The sequence below is a fragment of the Ruditapes philippinarum genome, unplaced genomic scaffold (genome assembly GCF_026571515.1).
Source record: "Ruditapes philippinarum isolate M1 unplaced genomic scaffold, ASM2657151v2 ctg1245_1_1_1_1, whole genome shotgun sequence".
Lineage (NCBI taxonomy): Eukaryota > Metazoa > Mollusca > Bivalvia > Venerida > Veneridae > Ruditapes > Ruditapes philippinarum.
The window spans coordinates 219,412-242,116 of record NW_026857902.1 but is presented as its reverse complement, the minus strand read 5'-3'; the positions used below and the strand labels follow the sequence as shown (position 1 = coordinate 242,116).

Sequence of the window (22,705 nt, the reverse complement as noted above, 5' to 3'; positions counted from 1 at the left end):
TTTTATGCAACTTCAAAAGTAATACCAATAAAGTTCATGCATGCTGAACTCTGATAACATCATTCTACATGTTTATGTATTTTTGGTGTAAAAAATATGCATTTAATAACATTTTTATTCACAAGATATTTATTCTGTAATGTTGGAAGAGGACATAAACTTACCATTGCGTTTGTTAAGTCCTTTTGTGCCTGGGAATTATTAACCTTTTGAATTGGTTTAGGGAGCAGCTTGCACTGACCTGGACCTTTTGCCTTCATCTTTCTGTTATCAGTAGGGACTGCAAAAATAAAATATTGATTGAACTGGTGTTAAATAAACATGAAATAAAACCCTGTTGAAAGCTGTTAACAGTTTCTTATTTACCTTCTAAGTCATAGTTAATAAATAACACATACATTTGTGAGTAACAGTAAAATATCCCGATTAAGAAAATACTGTTAGTGTTGACGTCAAGGGAAACAGTATTTTTTTTTTTCAAATTTTTGCTGTTACCCACAAACCTATGTGTTATTTATTTTAATACCCCAAAAAAATACTCGGGACACAGTCTCTATAGGTTTATATGTTTCAGATTTTTACTGGGCAAAAGTAGTGTTACCTATGTCACAATACAAAAATTTTAGTCACATAGTACACTTGCATTAAATGTATAAAGAATAACTCCCAAAAGCCTATGGGAAATTAACATTACAAAAATACTAAGGGGTATACTTACATACCCCTTACATACCCCATACATAATACTAACATATGAAGTTAAGATGTACAGAAATGATTTGTAATGTGTATGTTATCAATATTATTTTATGTATTTTTTATAATGATTTTACTGTACCATCTATTGATAAGTTCAATATTATCCTGTCAACAGTTAACAGAGATATCATGAAATCAATTTCTTTAAAATCATTACTAATTAAATTATTTAAATGCATTAGATCAAAATAGGTCAAAATAGATGTTTAATGTCAATTTGCTTGCTATATGCTTTTGCAGTCATCAGTTAAGATCTACAGTCATTGAATTTAAGATTTTGAATTTACTGGCTCGAATTCCATTTTTTAATTTATTCTACTATATATCTAACTAGATATTCTTAAAATTTAAACTGGCCCAAACTAATTTTCACTGGCCATGGGCCACCGGGCCAGTGCTAAATTTGATGACTGGATCTAATGTTTGCAGTCATCAGTTAAGATCTAACGTATCATGGAAAATGAAAAATATCAGAATTAAGATAAGTGAAGGATAAACATGAAATAGGTTATAGTATACTGGTCAGGCTCAGGTCTTATAATGAGAATGAATCTTAAATTAACCGGATACTGGTCGGGGACTTTCAACCAGACACTATTTGAATTTTGAACATTTTTCCATACATATTTCATAATTTTAAAACTAGAGATTTGAAAATTTGACACAGTAGTCAGTAGAGCTAGATTCTTCTCCTAACAAACTGGTTTGTTGATTTTTGATTATGTTGACACTTATATCTGAGGACCGTCAAAGAGGGTATCAAAATTACCTAAATTGTCCACACTACAGTACCATGTGTCTGGACAGGTATATGTACATGATGATGATTTTATTCCAGGAAAAAGCTTGGGTGTTTGAAATTTTTATTTTAACATGAGATACAATATTTCAGCAGCAAATGCTTTAGTTTTGGATATTCTATTGTTTAATCTGCAAAAAATCATAGCTGAGTATAAGAGGTTTCGGACTGCATCTTAATTACATATAAATCTATGACTGCATGCACACTTTGAAGTCTAAATTTGAAGTCTAAATTATGAAAGTAAAATTTATAATAAATTTATTTTCTTAAATTTTAGAAAAAACATGCATTTATTGTTGAATAAAAAGCGACAGATTGATCGACAAACATTGAACAACAACAACAAAAAAAACTTTATCAGTCATTTTCATTTTCAGGGAATGCAAACTTAAATGATTATTTTTTATGAAAAAAAGAAAGATTTTTATTCTTATTCAAATCTAGGAACAGTTAATTTTTCAGCATAAAATGACAGTTAAAATTAAATCTAATGGTTCATTAGGAGGAAAATATAAACTGTCTGATAAATGGGAAAAACAGTCCAATCACGAATAAATCATTAGGTCAATTGGTGACGATATCTAAACAACTGACTATCCGAGTAATGTAACAGTTATCGATTTTCGTTGTTTAATCGACGGTTTAGCAATAGATAATGGATTAACAAAACTAGTTTTATAAGCGAGAAGTTAACATATGTATAATTACTTTTTGGTTGACTGTTATATGCGGTATTTGTTTTGTTTTTTACTTTTTGTAACTCAGCATCCGAAAATCCAGCCCAGGCGGCCATTTTGACACGTTCGCGACTGGTTCCAAATTATTCAGAGTTATAAAAGCGCTTACATATTACTAAACTGGTCCCCTTCAATATTAAATAAATTATGGGAACCATACAGGACAAGGAACCAAATTAGCCAATTTGATCGTCTGCAAAATTAGAAGTGTAAACAAAAACAACAGGTAAAACTGTTTCCTGCGGTGAACATTTTAATGATATAAAGATATTTCATTTAACTATTTTCAACATTATTTGGGGGGGGGGTGGGGGGGGGGGTGGGGGGGGGGGGGGGGGGGGTAAATAAACGTTTGTATCAGGAATATAGTTGACAATAATCGGTCAATATAGAAGAAGGTCTTTGGAAACTGGTGACCGTTGAAGACCGGAGAAGGTCGAACATAAAAAAAATATTTCTTTTTAAGAAAATGATTAAATAGGCCTCCCATTTTATGAATAATTCCGAGCAAAAAATAAATAAAGTAGAGCTACACACACAAGTTTAGTAGAAAATATCTCTATTTATTATGGCAGATGCCACTACGAATATTTTAATTTTGTGGATTTTCAGTAGATCTATAAACAATTTATTGTTTGTAAAATTTGAGATAGATATTAAAGAAACATTAATAATTTTCAAATTTGTCTACCTTAAACGGTAAAATAATTATAAAAAATTAGAAATATCGCGTAATAGTTTTTTGTTCTCAATTACTGAATTAGGTATAATTCGGACTAATTCCCTACAGGTAAATCCGTAACGTACCGGCAAACGGTATTTAGCTGAGTTTTCGAAAAGGTCAATTAACCAATCATATACGGTTTACAGATCACGTGCTCCTCCATGTACCGAAAACAGGTCACGTGCTCCTCCATGCCTCAAAAGTTGAACGCGTACCAATACCCTGCGGTCTCCAGACCGCAGGGAATGAAATTTAAAATCATGTATCAGCTGATGTTAAATCCATTATGATTCCACTAAATTTCAACAAGTGGGAAGCATAATGTGATGCGATTATTCTTACGTATTCCGGATTCGTCCGTCCGTTTGTCCTAGTTTGCCAGTGTTTGAGTCTGACACTTTTAAATTGTTGTTAACTAGTCAGAACAGGGTCTTTCAAAGAAATAAGTCCAAGCCTAAGCTCATTAAATTTTTTTCATATGTACAAAAGTCTAGTGAGAAGTCTACTGTATTGCAAAAGAAAACAATTGTGTAAAAGTCAAATATTTTTTGTTCAACTTTAACAGTTTAATGGGAGATACAGAAGATAGAGCCTACATTTTCACCTACAATAGATTCTACCAACAAAAAGAGAACAGAAAAAGATAGTGCTCTAGTAATCATTTGCTTGTCCCATGCCCATGATAGATCAATTTTTCTTTCAACATATAGCAGTAGTCCGATAGCCCCTGACTACTAAATTTCTCCTCGGGCTACCAACTTTTCACAGTAACAAGCCCGACCAGGCTACTGTATTTTCAGAGGCAATATATAAACAAATGAATCGTGCTAGTGATATGTCTTTTGGGCTAGTGAATATTCCAATCTGGTAGTCCGACCAGCCTAGTTGATTTAAATCCGAATTTCTTACACTGAAGTGTCACTTGGAAACATTTCTATTTCTAACAAAATTCAAGCTGCACATAGTTGAAATGGATCAACCTAGTTTGCTTTATTCCCTAATGAGTAATATGAAGGAATGTTAAATTTAAATGCTGAGATTAGGCAAAAGTAATGTGCAATTCTATTCTGATTTATCTATCATTATGGCAAAAACCTGGGAAAGAGTAAAAACGTATTTCCCAGGAATATTAATTTTGTAAAGGGTTGTGATATTATAAATGTCGCCAGCCTTAATTAGACTATCCAGTCAAAATTTGAGGTCTTTTGTATAGACTGCATGTGTATCTTTATTTTACAGGTAGAACATGGAAGGTGATAATCTAGTTTGCAATTTCAAGAAATGTAGGAAGAGTTTGACTAACGTTGCTTTTGTAAGTTTTAACAATCAATAATGAACAGTTATAAAATAGGTTTTGAAATATGGCTAATTAGGTGCATTTTTAGATACAAATTTTCATATACACATTTCTGGGAAAATTTCACACTAATAACTATTGCATGCAAGAGTATAAACTTTAGTCTGTCTTTGATAAAAGAAATTCAGCATAATCAAATTGTGGTGGTTAAATGGTGGCTAAATAAAAAGAGTCTAAAAGTATGGCACTACTAGACCTTTTTCCCCCTTATAATTATAGTTACTACCAAAAAAAATGGAGGAATTATCAATGCCCAAACATTTTTTTTCTAATTGAATACCAGAAAATTCCCAAAATTTAGTCTTCATGAATGGTGTTATTGCCTTTCTTTGAAAAGTAGTTTTGCCCAGAAGGGAATACCTTAAAATTACTGCTTATACAAGAAAATTTTAATACAAAAGCTATATATTTTTTATAAGTTTAGAAGTTTCTATATGTTAATCTAAATTTTCCAATTAATGGTGACTTCTTATAACAATTTTCCCCTAGTTCCACCAGTGTTGGTGGCATCCTTAAAATGTTGGGGAAAAATGCCAGACTTTGTAAATACTGGCCAGTGAATCTAAGCTTAAACTTAGCCAGGATTTTGTACTACTGCCGGAGCTGAACTTCAAAATATTTATTTGGTGGTTCCATACAGTAATATTCATTATAAAATATACTAAATTCTATTTGTAGGACTAATTTAAATGATCAAGATAAAAAACCTAATCATAGAGGTTTTAATGATCAAATCCTGATAAAGAAATAAAATTGGTTGAGACATTGAGCTGCATCATCACAATTCTTAGTAACAATTCTTACTTTAGTAACATGCTTAAGCAAATAAAATAAGTATTAATTGCTAATTTTCTTTTTCTTTTTAGGTGACAGCTTGTTCACATATCCTTTTCCAACAAAGTGTTTTACTACTGGTAATCTATTACCTTCTGGAAACAGGAAGCATGTGCTCATAACATTACATACCAATTGTCTGTCTATAATATGTTAATATGTATTTTAAAGGCTATGATCAACAATTTTTAAATCCAAAATCACTCCTGGGAAGAGCTTAATCTAATGCACTAGACATATTAATTACCCTGACTCCTCCCCTGGGAAATAATGTATAATATTTTTTATTCATCTAAAATCTTTCAATTATCAATATAAAACATTTTTTTTTTTTTGGTTCAATTTGTTTATCACACTTTTCGACACATTCATTTTATGTTGTACTTATCTGCTGTATAACGGAAGAGCATTAGTGCCAGGTTTATGTTTTTTATTAACTCGAAATTTCGACTTACTTATCTCGAAATTTCAACTTACTTATCTCGAAATTTCGAGTTACTAACTCGAAATTTCGAGTTACTTATCTCGAAATTTCGACTTAGTAACTCAAAATTTCGACTTTAATAGTAACTCGAAATTTCGACTTATTAACTCGAAATTTCGACTTAGTTACTCGAAATTTCGACTTACATTGCACGACTTTCATTGGTTGCCGGTGAAAGCAAGGATTGACTTCAAGATACTTTCTTTTGTGTGTAGCTGTTGCACATTGGCAGAGCACATTTAACATTTATTTAACAGAACAATTTAATAGGGTCAAATTGTCCACACATACTGAACATATCCTTCGCTTTTTTGTGGGGGGGGGGGGGTGTAAAATCACACTTTCCACATTTCCATGTTAACCTGATGTTTCTTTTTCTTAAGCACACATACAACCATCATGTGAAAAAACAACAAGTCCAAATTCCACCCTATTGCAAACTGTGCAATATCATGTGTTAAATAAGTTTTAAATGGCGTGTATACGCCAGTTAGTCTGTCACGTTTCTTTATACTAATAATGTTTTTGTTATACTTTGATTCATATTATTAGTTATAAAGATTGTTGACAGGTTATATGGCCCTATATAAACGGCTATTTGTAAATATAACCCGAGCCGCTATGCGAGGGTTATATTGCAAACAGCCGTTTATATACGGCCATATAACCTGTCAACAATCTTTATAACGAATTTATAATACATATATATATATATATTTATAAAACTATATAAACGTCATGATTATCCAATGAAAAGTGTCGTTACAAACGTGCAGTAATATAATGTGTTGATAAAAGTTAATAAAAGTGGAACTTGTTGTTATATATATGTTCGGAATAATATAAAAGCATCCGATTTTAAAAGAAATATAGTCAGTCCAACAATTTTGACAAAGGCCTCAGCACGCCTTATTTTGGCCACGCCGCGATACTTTCCTCAGATGTCCCACACGTGAAGGATGGGATCGTTTTATTCACAGGGATGAGAAGAATAATTATGATAAGTGAAAAGATATGTTCAAACAGATGGGATACAATACAACGTCTGAAGAACGCCTGAACATACAAATTAAAGGAAGCCTTGTGTTTTTAGGTCGGGTGTGTACATGCCGTTACTAAGTTCAAGTTAAATTTCAATAGTTTTTGTCCAGGCACCCGTTTCTCCATCTCCATCGTTCAACGGCACTCATTACTATATCTTATATCATTTAACTAATAACTTTGGCCATTCCTGTAATGTTAATAAGTCGAAATTTCGAGTTAGTATGTCGAAATTTCAAGTTAATAAAAAACATACACCTGGCACTAATGCTCTTCCGTAGCTTTATTACAAATTCAGAAGTTTTTTTTTTGCAGTTTTTTTCACAGTTCTTAGACAAGGTTTTGTCAATACAGTTTTTTTTTGAGGGAACAGTGAGTCCAACAATAAAATCTTTTATATGACTAAATATATTTGCAGCAAATTGCTATGCAATTAATTCTCACTTTTGGCACAAATCAGATTGAAGCACTTTTCAAGAAAACAGTGACAATGACAGAATTAACACAACAGCAGTCTGTGGGACATCGTGCTCAACTATTCCCAGTACTTGATAGTAAAACATGAGTCTGTATAATGTATAATTTTATCAGTTTAAAAATGGCCCGAATTCTGTCAAAATCCATATTAGAGTTATGGGCCTTGTGACAGTGAACTCTTATTATGCTCTCAAGGAAGTATGTGAAGTTTCAGCCATTTCACTTTTGTGGTTATGGATACCACCTTGCATGCAAAATCTTAACCAAGAATTTTTAAGTCGAAAAGGGGGATAAATTTGCAAAAAAAAAAAAAACCCAAAAGTTATTGGACTTGTGCCAATTATGATTGATAATCACAGAGAACAAGCATGTGAAGTTTCAATTCATTTTCTTCAATAGTTTTGGAGATAACAACTTGAAAGGAAAAGCTTAACCAAACTGTAACACTGTTGATAGCGCCTTGATGGTATAATAGCTCTTCCTATTCTTCGAAGAGTCAAGAAAAAAAAATACACATATTCCCAGTATTTTGTTCAATTTGTTGTAGTGCTCTAGGAGTGGAGGGATGCAACTGACTGATACATAATATTGAAAGTAATTGTTGCTCAAGCTTTTTTTGTATATAATTACTGTTTTTGAATATTGGTTTAACATGAATATGAAGGATTACACTTAATTCAGACAATAATACATTGTAAATGAATTTGAATTATATAAAGGCCTATTATGTCCCAGAAACGCCTTTCAGTTTTTGTGACTAGCTATAGTTTCCAAAAATTATTCATTGGCCAATTACCTGATCAATCTTTTGCTCTTTTGCCTTTTGGTAATTCTTACAATTATATATATATAGTGATTTAATATTTTGTATGAAAGTAAAAATGCTACTTAGTTTACATTTTGCTACTTTTATAAAAATAATTTCACATTTAGAGTTACTTTCTTCATATGATAAGCATCTAATATGCTCTTAAACCATTATTTAAATGTTATAATACTCATGTTTGCCCTTTCTTAAGAAGGAAATATTTATTCTTTTATGAGACATAATGTGCCTAATAGGTTTGCATGTATTATAAATAGTTATATTTGTCAAGTTAAAAGATATGTGTTTCAAACAGTAGTAATTATGATATAATTTTGTCAATATACTTTATCTTATAGTCCATGTGTTTATAAATATTCTTGGCATTTTATATTAACCTGTATCTTGCTGGCTCAAAAGTGTTGACAGTCGCACTAGTAAATATGTACAGTCTAAACAGACACTGTTGGCTGACCAGCTTCAAATAAAAAATTTTATCTTGATATTCCAAAAACTTAAACTTGACAGGTACAGGAAAGTTCATTTTAAAGAAATTCAACAGGCTAAAGGTTAGTCTACAATGAAAAAGACACAATGCTTTTAATAAGACAACTGTTTCAGTATTTTCTAGCTATTAGGTTTCACAGGTTTTGATCCTCATATCAGTCTTAATATGATTAAATGTCACTTTTAGCATTTTTAAACACAAGTTGCATATTATAGGCTTGGTGTTATATGGTTGTACCATCATTTTGTCATAATAAACATAAAGATTAAGCTGTTCCCAGGAGTGAGTTACAAATATTTTACAATGTGTCATTGCTACTAGTACATATCATACTAAAACCTTAAAATACATTGGGTAAAATGTAACTTTCTGTATATTCAGCACATGAAATGAAAAATCCTTGACTTTTATTACATGTATTATGTGATGAACATGGAACCAGAGAGTTTGGTAAAGCAACAACATGTCCAGCATGTATGTATCACCATTATTCTCCGCCAACCGAAATTACAGGGGGCGGGGCATCACCACCACGCCTCCTCCCCGACACTACAGGTTCCCGATTTTGCGTACAAATCCTCTAGAACATTTACCCCCACGCAATACGAGGTCAAAAACACCTTTTTCTACCCAACCAAGTTCAACAAAACTTTCCCCACTTTTTTTTTCAAAAAACTAAAGATTCGGGGGGGATCCTAAAACTTCTTTTTTTCCCCGCTAAAAAAAACTAACTCCCCCCATGCTTTATGGGCGGGTCTCTCACATATTTTTTCTCGGTTTTTAAAAACACAAAAAAAATTCCCTCCACCCCGCCGCCCCACCGCTAATTTTACCCATTTTTGCAGATATCATGAAGTGAATTTGTCATTACCTTTTGTTAATTAATATGTATACAGTAGTTTTCTATGTACCTATTTATACCCCCAAAAACGAAGTTTGGGGGGGGTATATAGGAGTCACCCGGTGGTCGGTCGGTCGGTCCAGATGTCCGTTGCATTTTCCTTGTCAGGAGCGTAACTTGAAAACTAATGGTTGGAATTCAATATAACTACATACAATGGTCAAGCACATTGAGAGGAAGTGCAGTGCACAAGAACCATAACTCTATCTTGACTAATTACAGAGTTATTGCCCTTTGTTACTTTTCCTTGTCCGAGGCATAACTTGAAAACTACTGGTTGGAATTCAAAACAACTTCATACAATTGTCAAACACAATAAGGGGAAGTGCAGTGCACAAGAACCATAACTCTATCTAAAGTAATTACAGAGTTATTGCCCTTTGTTGCTTTTCCATTGCCTTCTTTTTTTTTGTCCGGACCATAACTTGAAGACTAATGGTTGGAATTCAATATAACTACATACAATGGTCAAGCACATGGAGAGGAAGTGCAGTGCATAAGAACCATAACTCTATCTAAAGTAATTACAGAGTTATTGCCCTTTATTACTTTTCCATTGCTTTCTTTTGTCCGGAACATAACTTGAAGACTAATTGTTGCAATTCATTATAACTTCATACAATGGTCCAGCACATTGAGAGGAAGTGCAGTGCACAAGAACCATAACTCCATTTTGACTTATTACAGAGTTACTGCCCTTTGTTTCTTTTCCTTGTCCAGAGCATGACTTTAAAACTACTGGTTGGAATTCAAAACAACTTCATACAATGGCCAAGCACAATAAGGGGAAGTGCAGTGCACAGGAACCATAACTCCATCTTGACTAATTGCAGAGTTACTGCCCTTTGTGACTTTTCCATTGCTTTCTTTTGTCCGGACCATAACTTGAAGACTTATTGTTGGAATTCATTTTAACTTCATACAATGGTCAAGCACATTGAGAGGAAGTGCAGTGCATAAGAACCATAACTCCATTTTGACTAATTACAGAGTTACTGCCCTTTGTTACTTTTCCTTGTCCAGAGCATGACTTGAAAACTACTGGTTGGAATTCAAAACAACTTCATACAATGGTCAAGCACAATAAGGGGAAGTGCAGTGCACAAGAACCATAACTCCATCTTGACTTATTACAGAGTTATTACCCTTTGTTACTTTTCCTTGTCCAGAGCATAACTTGAAAACTACTGTTTGGAATTCAGTACAACTTCATACAGTTGTCAAGGACATTAAAAGGAAGTGCAGTGCACAAGAGCCATAACTCCATTTTGACAAAATACAGAGTTACTGCCCTTTGATACTTTTCCTTGTCCGGAGCATAACTTAAAACATACTGGTTGGAATTCAAAACAACTTCATACAATGGTCAAGCACAATAAGAGGAAGTGCAGTGCACAAGAACTATAACTCTATCTTCAGTATTTATAGAGTTATTGCCCTTTGTTCTTTTTCTTTGTTTTTCTGGGCTTATTACCGAGTAATTCAATTAAACTTCATCAATGGCCAACCACATTGAAAGGAAATGCAACATACATGAACCACAATTATCTTTAATTGTTTCAATTCTATTACAAGGTATTCTGTTACTAGTAACATCCTCATTTCCGAAGCAGACTTGTGGGGGTATTAATCACATTTAGTGATAGTTCTAGTTTTTCCAGTTGTATTTTAAGTCACATCTAAACTGCTGATGTCATTATAGTGTCCAACAGCTTGATTGTTGGAGAAAGACCTACTCAAATCTCTCTACATGCACATTTCAGACAAAGACGGGCACCTGAGTAAAACTATCAACCTTCCATAAGCTAGCTGGATAGCTGTATCAATTTTTAACCCACTGTCCCTGGCAGGATTCAAACCATTTTAGTGGCAAATTACTTGTGATTATCACTCGAAGACTTGAATTTCTTGGTCATGAAATCCTTCTGCATTCCAGATGAAATTTAAAGTACATGTAACATTGTATCTAAACTGCAATAAATATTTGGGCTAAGCAGGCAACAGTATTGCAATCTATATCATATAATGCCATGATGTTAATAATCAACATATCATTAAGGTATTATAATGTAATAAGAAACAATATTAGTAAGAGATAATATTGCATTTCACGAACATCTTCCTTATTTTTAGGTCAAACAGATCTTTCCAACAAGTTTGAGATTGTCAGAAATAACCTGCAGCCTTCTGAGCAGTATAAGTCTGTGAGTATGTTTTGTTAAAACAGAAAGTATTGAAACCCTCTACATATCTCTGAACTAAGACTCAAATGTAACCGTACCTAGCTCTCTTTGTGTTATGGACTTGGTTTGTTTGTTTTGGGTTTTACGTCACATCGACATAGTATAGGTCATATCTCGACGTTCCAGCTTTACTGGTGGAGGAAGACCTCAGGGGCCCTTCCGTGCATTATTTCAGGCACGAACGGGCACCTGAGTAGAACCACTGACGTTCCGTAAGCTAGCTGGATTGCTTCCTCACATGAAAGAATCCAAAGTCCCTGTCGGGATTCGAACCCACAGCAGTTAGGGGCAAGTGATTTGAAGTCAACGGCCTTAACCATTGGCCACAGACGCCCCTTATGGACTTGGTCTTCTTACTGTTAAGCTTCAAACTATAATATCTTTTAAAACTGGTCTCTAACAAGACATTAAATTTGGACCATGACTGTTCTACTTACAGATGATCCTAGCTGGACTCAAGCCTGATGTTATATGTGAAATTGCTTCAAGAGCTCATGCATTCTGGGCTTACCAGGTATGACCAATATAATTAAGGTGATTTCTTCTTAACATAGGAATAATTTTATAATACGAAACTGTACATTTTGGTTGTAATTAATATAGACAAAGCTAAGGATGGCATTATGACATTGATATCTTAAGTATTTATATCTTAAGTCCTTCCTTTAGTAACCTAGCTGACAGAAACCCGACATACTCTCTAATTGGTAAACCCCAGACTTTGGCAAAATTCAATTTTAACCACATTCCCAATTATTACATGTATATATTATTTAATAAACAATATACATATATGTGTATGGTTTATGTGAATGTAATTAAAATTTGGGATTAACCATTGATAGAATATGAGGTTTCTGTAATTTTAAGATTTATCTACTTCGTATTTTTAAGATTTATCTACTTCAAAGCTTTGTTTTTGGGATTGATAGAATATGAGGTTTCTGTAATTTTAAGATTTACCTACTTCGTAATTTTAAGATTTATCTACTTCAAAGCTTTGTTTTTGGGATTGATAGAATATGAGGTTTCTGTAGTTTTAAGATTTACCTACTTTAAAGCTTTGCTTTTGGGATTGATAGAATATGAGGTTTCTGTAATTTTAAGGTTTACCTACTTTAAAGCTTTGTTTTTGGATTGATAGAATATGAGGTTTCTGTAACTTTAAGATTTACCTACTTCAAAGCTTTGTTTTTGGGATTGATAGAATATGAGGTTTCTGTAATTTTAAGATTTATCTACTTCAAAGCTTTGTTTATGATAGAATATGTTTCTGTAATTTTAAGATTTACCTACTTCAAAGCTTTGTTTTTGAGATTGATAGAATATGAGGTTTCTGTAATTTTAAGATTTACCTACTTTAAAGCTTTGTTTTTGGGATTGATAGAATATGAGGTTTCTGTAATTTTAAGATTTATCTACTTTAAAGCTTTGTTTTTGGGATTGATAGAATATGAGGTTTCTGTAATTTTAAGATTTACCTACTTTAAAGCTTTGTTTTTGGGATTGATAGAATATGAGTTTTCTGTAATTTTAAGATTTACCTACTTCAAGGCTTTGTTTTTGGGATTGATAGAATATGAGGTTTCTGTAATTTTAAGGTTTACCTACTTTAAAGCTTTGTTTTTGGGATTGATAGAATATGAGGTTTCTGTAATTTTAAGATTTACCTACTTCAAAGCTTTGTTTTTGGGATTGATAGAATATGAGGTCTCTGTAATTTTAAGGTTTACCTACTTTAAAGCTTTGTTTTCAGTCCTATCAAGAAAAGACATACCAGGAATATACTGCATCCAAATCAAAGGAAAGATGCACAGAGATAGAACAATATTATGAGCAGATTGTTTCAAAGACAACAACAGAACTGAACAGTATCCTTTATAGTTAATACATGTCCAGAATTGAAAACTTACAAGAAAAATTGACTTGCTTACATTTACACTTAACAAATCTTATAAGTGTGCATGTATAAATGGTTTCATAGGTGTATCAATTTTTGCCCGATCATGCTGAAATTTTCAATAAATACAGAAAAGTGACATGTTATCATTTTTATTAAGTATTTTTCATTCAAGATACAAATTCAAGATTTAATTTCTAAAAAACGTGAATGCGTGTCGAAAGTCGATGTTGCAAAATGATGTCCTTATACTGTGCGTGCCCACCCTGACTGTGTATTACAGCCCGGCAGCGTCGTCACATCGATGTTACATACCGTTGTAAATAATTTTGGGGTTGGTGAGGAAGGTTACCAAATAAGTTGCTCTGTACTTAATGATAAGCCTTCTTAGGTAGTTTGGTGTACATCCATGCAAGGCGCAACCTACAAATAATACATACAAGTTATTACTAAATAAAAATATGCATTTTATGTTCGTCTTTGATAGAAACTGAATTTAAATGATTTTCGACTTTTACAAACAAAGGAATTAATATAATTATTTAAACAAATAAATTATGTTACCAACCTCTGTTTGGTGTACACCAGCGTTGACCAATCTTAGGGCTATTTCACGCTGTTGTATAGCTAATCTACCCATGTGGTGTTTTTCTGATATGTCGATCTCTATCGTATCCGCGAATATCATGTGCAATCTTATTTCACACATTCTCACAATTTTTTCGTGCATTGTGTGAATTTCGTTCGTTCATGGTTGAACGCACCTCATAATTAAAATTGACATGCTTGAGAGCATGAAATGTGTGGAAATGCAGCCAATAGTCAGAACACAAAATTTTATTGATAAACGAAAAAGTTATAAGGACATAAAAGGTGCACACTTATAAGATTTGTTAAGTGTATACAAGTGAATGCATTTATTGATATTGTCTTCAGAATGAATCATCTCCCTTAGAAGTGGATGTATTTATTATATAATCTGGAGATTGAATTGAATCCCTGTGAAGAGAATGTATTTATATTGTCTGAAAAATAAAGTGGTTCCATTAAAAAGATTATTTATTTTGTGGCCATTAGATCATAGTTCAAGGTCACAGACTAACATGAAATTTAGTGTGAAAACCTTGTCCAATCTGTATCTTGAGGAGAAAAATATGCTTTGGTTGATGTTAAAATTGGTATGATATTGACCATAGCAAGTAAATGAATCCTATTGATCTTAAGGTCATTATGTCTTAAGGTCAAGAACAACAAAAGCAAAAAGTGTCCTATGAACACATTTCTAGTTGTCACCTAAAATGTAATTTTTATATACTCACAGTCTGTAATAAATCTTTTCAGTCTAAATCTCTCCAGAAAGTCCAGCAGCCAATCCATGTCTGGATATAATTCATTTCCTGTTTCACTCAGATTCTGTAACTCCTGGGCCTAGTCAGAAAATAAGAAATGTATTGCATTCATATTCAAATTTTGGTTAAGGGTTGATCATGCTAAACTGAAAGGGTGGTTACTCAAATAAGTCCATATGGTTTAATAATTACCTTACATCAAAGCATTTAGACGGTTTAAGTAATAGAAAGAGCACCGAAACACGAGGTTATCTGATTTGTACGAGGGGGCGTAGCCCCCGAGTATTAATCAGATTACCGAGTGTTTTGGTGTTCTTTCTCTTTTGTATCATAGTCAAACATAAAAACACGTTCCCTGTTGTCACAATATGAAACCCCGGCAAAAATGAACCAATGAACGAACATCTGAATATGATATTTCTGTCGCTTTCCCTTTCTCTGCCGTCACAATATGTAAACCCCAGCAAAAATGAGCCAATCAATGGGCATGCTCTGGAGTGCGGGTAACTAATACCCGCACTCCAGTTAACGCACTGTGCATGTATATGTATACGATTTAACCCTGACACATTTTCAACAGAAAGGTCCCCAAACTATGATACAAGTACAAAATACATTATGTAGATAAAATTTTAATGTCATCATGTACAGCTAAGACATAATTTTTATAAGGCAACAACTCTACAATTTCATAATGTTCCAAAATATAATGTATCTCAGAAGAAATATTAATTTATCAAAGCACTCAAAAAAATCATATCTCATGTAATTTCGTCACATTGAAAATATTCATGCTTTTGAAGTGGCTTTAAGTGTTCAAAAATATATTTTAACACAATAAACTTTTGATTGCTTCCAAACGTTTTATGGGAAATTATCTCTGGATAGCCATACAATACTTGAACCCCTTTCTGTACAATATAATTATTAAAAAAAACTTTTAAAATATGTGGATTTAAGGCCAGTTTATTTTAGAAATTAAATGGCCATAACTGATAACTCCATAATATTTTCATAAAACTTGACAATGATGTATCTTTAAAACATTATATACATGAACAAGATGACCAAGTTGGTAAATTTTCAATAAATAACCTCCCATGTAACAGTGTTGACAATCAAATTTCATAGAACTGTAATACCATGTCAACCACCAATGCCTGAATAATTTCAGACATGGCTATTTTTGTGGCTTGTTAGAATCGAAATAATATCAGTTTTAACAGTGTTTATTGTCTATTTAACACCGACTTTGTCTTTTTGATGCGAAAAAACTTTAAAAATTAGGTCTACAGCCTTCATGGTCAACTCCTATTCATCAAAAGTCCAAACCAGTGTTAAATAGCTGATAAACACTGCTGAAACCGATATCATTACTTAAATATACATTCTGCGTGTATTTAATAAAAGTTCCTCTACCTGCTCAAGAAGTTGATCACATGACCACACTGGTTGGTTAATGGGATGGTGTTTTGTAGAATTACTGATCCATCTATATAGCATATCTTCGAGTTCATACTGTGGGTCTCTGTATTTCCTGCTAGGATCATATATCGCTTCATCATTATCCTGAGCTTCCTGACTCCTCTTTAACATCTTGGTAACAGTCGTTCGGTCGACTCCTGAAGAAAATGGTAACACAATAATAATGCTGCACCATTCTATATTTACCAGAAAACAACCTTTAATAGTCATATTGTTTCATGCTACATTAATAAAAAGATATTGTGTAAAATTGTATGTATGTTTACAGCTGGAAAACTTATGTTTTATATTCATTATATAAGAAAATCCTCATATTGTACACACATGTGCTTGAGTGAATAAAGTTATCTGTCTGTCTGTCTGTCTGATTATGAGTGTTTTGTCCTTAAATGATGATGCACTTCTTCATTATATATTGTAATAAACATTTTTAATCAAACAATTAACAATGCTATTTAATAGTTTAACATTGTGTTCGTTATAAAACCTTTAGTTCAACTTACCAAATATATCAGCTATTTCCCCCTGTTTCAGCATGGAATGATTCTTACAGAACTCAATTATCTCCCTTTTCATTGTCTCAGTTATTCTAGCCCTCTGTCGTTTAGGATTTGCCGACCACATCCAGCTGTATACCTTCCCCTTGTTAGTTCTTTGTTGAACTCTTGTAAGATCAGCTGCAATTTCAACTGGTGTCTGGTCCATTTTTCTTTCCAACAATGCATCTGCAAACTTTCTTTTTAGATTTGACTTTCCGGAACTGTTCCCAGAAACTTTTGAGCCGCTTGTATTAGGATTTTCTTGTAATGCAACAGCACCTGATGCTAATGATTTGGCACTTTTTGCTGCAGCATCCATGTTAGCTTGAAACAAGGCTTGTTGATTTAATGTCAGAGGAAGCCCAATCAGGCCTGAACCAAACATGCTTGGTTGGAATACTGGTATGAGGGAGACAGGAACTGACGATGTCCCAGCAGTAACAGATGAAGCCACTGATGTTGAGTTAACTGCTGACAATAAGTGTAGCGGGGGAAAACCAGTTTGTAATGGCTTAATGTCCGGTTGATCGGAGGCCTGAAATAAATTCAAAATGATTTGAAAAACAATATTTTTTGCCTGTTCCATTCAGATATGCCGTTAGAAATATACAAATAATATAAGATAATATCTTGCTCCATTTATCTATACCATTTATGTAACCTGGATTGATCATGATCAGTAAGTGCTGAAAATTAGTGTACATTTTAGTGTCAATATTAACCTGGTGTTGATCTGAACTTGTCTTATCCGATGCTTTAATGTCTGTGTGAATGAGTAACCAAGCAGTAAAATATTATGAACATATAAAAGTGTTTTGAGCCAATCAAATCTCTTTAAAATTGGTTTAGAATTTGTAGTAACAGCATAAACCTGCCTAAAGCCAGGCCAGTCTGCACTTTTTAAAATCTCTAAAATAAGAAAAAAATTCAGTACCAAAGTCAGTCTTAGGTAAGTCATTTTTTAAAACTCAGTAGCTTATGGTTTAAACACATTGCAGTTTATTAAACAGAATATTAATAAAACAAAATTTATCTAATGCAACAATTATTTTTCATCTGTAAAGAATATACATATATTAGATCTGAAATATAATATCAAAAAATGAAAACACATATCTTCAAACTTTCTTAAAGTTCTAAATGATGTAAAAAAAATATTAATCTATTGAGACTATATTAGAATTAACTAATTTTTCCTATATCATTTTATCTGCTATTCATGGTTGCAGAATATCATAATCATTAAATAGTTCAAAGTATTTTTTACACAAAGATTGAAGATAAATAAAATTATCCAAGAATTATATCAGTCACAAAGATAAAATATCATTGTTCACACTGAGTCACATATCACTGTTGATAGTTTGTAGTATCAAGAGCTAATATTGTATGAATGTATAAAATATCAATATTACTTCACATTTGTAACATCTGTGACATTTCTATACCACCATGTGACATGTTTCCCTGCCATGTGTCACATCTGTGACAATGCCGCTTTTTATACACATTATTAATTAGCTACCACTGTGACTTTTTCTCACATTATTAGTCCCCTACCGGTTTACCGGAGGGGACTTTAGGTTTACCCTCCGTCCGTCTGTCTGTCTGTCTGTCCGTCCGTCTGTCCGTCCGTCCGTCTGTCAGTCCGTCAGTCCGTCCGTCCGTCCACAAAACTGGATCCCGCGATAACTTGAAAAGTACTGAAAATATTTTTATGAAACTTGATATATGGATAGATGGCAGTATGGAGATTATGCACGTCTTTTTCTTTTCTTCCTATGTTGAAAATTCTGGTTGCTATGGCAACAAATAGACTGAAAATATGGCAATTTTTACACATAAACTGGATCCAGTGTTAACGCAAAAAGTAATAGAAATATTTTTATGAAACTTGTAATATGTGTAGATGGCAGTCTGGAGATTATGCACGTCTTTTTCTTTTCTTCCTATGTTGAAAATTCTGGTTGCTATGGCAACACATAGACTGAAAATATGGCAAATTTTACACATAAACTGAATCCAGTGATAACTCAAAAAGTACTGGAAATATTTTTATGAAACTTGACATATGGGTAGATGGCAGTCTTGAGATTATGCATGTCTTATCTGTTCTTCCTATTTTGAAAAAATATTGGTTGCCTTGGCAACAAATAGGCTTAAAACATGGCAAATATAACACTATTTGTGATTAGTCAAAAAGAGCTGAAATTTTTATGAAATTGCATCTTTAATTCCAGAGAAATATCTCCTCTTTAAGAATTTTGCTTTTTAAAATGTTATATTTTGGTAACAGGGATGTTTCAAATATTAACTTTAGAGTGTCCTTCAGTCCGTCTGTCTGTCTGTTCATAAAAACTGTTTCCTGTGATCACTTTTAAAGAACTTTTCCAACAAATTTACTTAAAATAGAGAAAAATTGAAACATTAGTGAATGGCCAATGGCCCTTCAGAATGTTGATGGGGTTCTAACCGGTAGGGGACTTATGGATTGCTTGCAATACTATGATAATTGCTTGTTGATCATATTATTACCATGCTGAATTTTGACTACAAAAAATCTTGTTCAGCTCAGAATTTGAAATCTTCTTTTGAGGATTTAAGTGATTTTCCGTAACAAAAAGCAACATGCCTTCCCATATCCAAATAATGTAACCAATAGTATTAAGCCTGGTCAGATATATATCTTGATAAGAAATGTAATAAGATGTTCTTTTTACTTTGGATATTGCAGAAGAAATGCTTCAATGAGTAAATGTCTATTGCAATTATCTTCAAAAAGAGGGTCCTAACTGGAAGAAAAATTTATGGGGCATAACTGGATGAGAATTTCTATCATAATGCAAAAATAACTGTAGAATAAAAAAAGCTGCGGTCAATTTCAGCAAGTTTCGCAATATGACAGGGAATACCTTCTTTTACAGATTGCATAAAACTAGCTGGAACCAACTTTCAGGAACAGATTACTCAAAAATAGGATGGTGACCCTCAATTCCGCTTTTTTTTCTTCTTAAATTTGTTTTAATTATGATTCATTTTAGCCATGTGTAATTCAAGAAAAATTCTGTTCACTAGATTAAATTTTCCTTCTTAATGAAGAATTAAACTATCAACAAGAGCGATCAGTAATCACATGTGTCGCCTCATAATGGCCAATTTCATGTTGGGACAAATTTTGTGACAGACGGACAGACAGACGGACAGTGCACAACTAGACTTGGTACTGATCAATCATGTAAAGTTTGGATAAAATTGCACCAGTAGCTTATGAGGAGTAGTCCGGACAAGCTTTTGTATATCTGGCAACACACAGAAAAAAACACCTTTTTATCAAAGGGCCATAACTCAGCCAAAAATCATTCAACCGGAAAACCCGTGCAATATGCGCAAGGACTTGAGCTACAAATCAATCCTGTAAAGTTTCATTGAAATTGCATAAGTGGTATAAGAGAACTAGTCCGGACAAACTTTAAAAATAAAAATTATTAAAGGGCCATAACTCTGACAAAAATCATTGAACCGGAAAATGCTGACAATATGCACAACTAGACTTGGTACTTATCATTCCTGTAAAGTTTGGATGAAATTGCACCAGTAGTTTATGAGGAGTAGTCCGGACAAGCTTTTGTGTATCTGGCAACACACAGAAAAAAACACCTTTTTATCAAAGAGCCATAACTCGACCAAAAATCATTCAACCGGAAAACCCTTGCAATATGCGCAAGGACTTGAGCTAGAGATCAATCCTGTAAAGTTTCATTGAAATTGCATTAGTGGTATAAGAGAAGTAATCCGGACAAACTTTAAAATTAAAATCATTAAAGGGCCATAACTCTGACAAAAATCATTGAACCGGAAAATGCTGACAATATGCACAACTAGACTTGATACTGATCATTCCTGTAAAGTTTGGATGAAATTGCACCAGTAGTTTATGAGGGGTAGTCCGGACAAGTTTTGTGACGGACGGACGGACAGACAGACAGACGACGGAGAAGTGATCCCTATATGTCGCCACTACTCCGTAGAGGCGACACAAAAATGTATTGGAAGTATCAGATTCTTAGAAATCTTGTATTATGCTGCTAAGTTAGAACCCTGCTTGAGGTGGATTATTGACATCTTATAGCTAAGATAATACCTCATAAATACTTCAAAGCAAAGGAAGTCTATTATATAAATCAAGCAAAAATTTAAATTAAGCAACTACCGTCTAAGCACTTAATTGGGAAAGGACCTTGGCTTCTTTATTTTGGGAATTTAATATTGCTAATTTGGGAAGTAAAAAAGTTGGTGTAAGTTTATCTTTTTGGGAAAACTGCATGATTTTAAAGAAAATTCCATTGGGAAAAAGCCTTGTAAACATGTTATAATGTATGGCGAAAATTTGCTGCTAATGCTTAAATAAATCTTAAACTTGTTGGATCTGAAAGTATAAAACCAGGGCAGCTTGCAAATCTGTGCAGTCTGAACAGGCTCTATACTTTTGGTACCTAAATTTTTATGCCACCGCAGCATCTGCGATGCGGTGGCATATAGCGATTCACCTGTGTGTGTGTGTGTGTTTGTTTGTGTGTGTGTGTGTTATATAGATTATATAGTGAACTTAAAAAATCTTCTTGTGAAAAACCACTAGTCCAATTTCAACTAAACTTGGCAGGATTGATCCTTGGGTGAAGGGCTTCCAAAGTTGTTCAAAGAATTTCATTCCATGCAGAAATCTGGTTTCCATGGCAACCAAAAGGAATTATAAGAATAAATTTAAAAAATCTTCTTGTAAAGACCTAAAAGGCCTAGAGCTTAGATATTTTGCATAAGGCATTGTCTGGTAGACCTCTACCAAGATTGTTCAAATTATAGCCCTGGGGTCAAAATCGGCCCCGCCCCAGGGGTCATTGATTTTCACTATATGTACATATAGTAAAAATTTTAAAATACCTTCTTGTAAAGACCCAAAACGCCTAGAGCTTAGATATTTTGCATAAGGCATTGTCTGGTAGACCCTTACCAAGATTTTTCAAATTATAGCCCTGGGGTCAAAATCGGCCTGCCCCGGGGGTCATTGATTTTCACTATATGTACATATAGTAAAAATTTAAAATACCTTCTTGTAAAGACCCAAAAGGCCTAGAGCTTAGATATTTTGCATAAGGCATTGTCTGGTAGACCTCTACCCAGATTGTTCAAATTATAGCCCTGGGGTCAAAATCTGCCCCGCCCCGGGGGTCATTGGTTTTCCTTATATGTATATAGTAAAAAATTTCTTCTAGCAATTGACAAATGCTAAAGGTTAGATATTTTGCATGAAACATTGAGAAGTGAACTTCTAGCAAGATTGTTCAAATTATAGCCCTGGGGTCAAAATTGCACGCGCCCCAGGGGTCATTGATTTTCAATATATACATAATAGTAAAAAAATCAAAAAATCTTATTATCTGAAGGTACAAGGCTTAGAGCTTTAATATTTGTTAAATGATATCATCTATAGGTACTCTACCAAAGTTGTTCAAATTTTGTCTCTAGTGTTAAAATTAGCCCCGCCCCGGGGGCCATAGGTTTTCCTTATATGTATATAGTAAAAACTTAAAAAATCATCTTCTCTTAATTTACAAATGCTAGAGTTAAGATATTTTGCATGAAACATTGTGTAGTGAACCTCTAGCAAGATTGTACAAATTATAGCCCTGGGGTCAAAATTGGCCCCATCCCCAGGGGTCATTGATTTTCACAATGTACATATGGTAAAAAATTCTAAAATCT

General features: G+C 33.3%; 2 protein-coding genes across 2 annotated transcripts in view; one reads left to right on the top strand and one right to left on the bottom strand.

Moving 5' to 3' along the window:
- Positions 1-22,705, bottom strand: part of LOC132751450 (uncharacterized) — a 30,804-nt gene that overhangs the window by 5,479 nt on the left and 2,620 nt on the right. The window contains exons 2-5 of the mRNA XM_060741604.1: positions 16,910-17,480; positions 16,341-16,543; positions 14,892-15,000; positions 165-280 (exon numbers count right to left, since the gene is read on the bottom strand). Of these exons, the coding sequence (XP_060597587.1) occupies positions 165-280; positions 14,892-15,000; positions 16,341-16,543; positions 16,910-17,480 (999 nt within the window). The remainder of the gene's footprint in view (positions 1-164; positions 281-14,891; positions 15,001-16,340; positions 16,544-16,909; positions 17,481-22,705) is intronic.
- The window catches only part of LOC132751454 (E3 ubiquitin-protein ligase CCNB1IP1-like), a 39,760-nt gene continuing 19,442 nt past the window's right edge, over positions 2,388-22,705 (top strand). Inside the window, exons 1-7 of the mRNA XM_060741609.1 lie at positions 2,388-2,524; positions 4,262-4,334; positions 5,246-5,261; positions 8,943-9,002; positions 11,563-11,633; positions 12,112-12,186; positions 13,429-13,543. Of these exons, the coding sequence (XP_060597592.1) occupies positions 4,269-4,334; positions 5,246-5,261; positions 8,943-9,002; positions 11,563-11,633; positions 12,112-12,186; positions 13,429-13,543 (403 nt within the window). The 5' untranslated portion in view covers positions 2,388-2,524; positions 4,262-4,268. The remainder of the gene's footprint in view (positions 2,525-4,261; positions 4,335-5,245; positions 5,262-8,942; positions 9,003-11,562; positions 11,634-12,111; positions 12,187-13,428; positions 13,544-22,705) is intronic.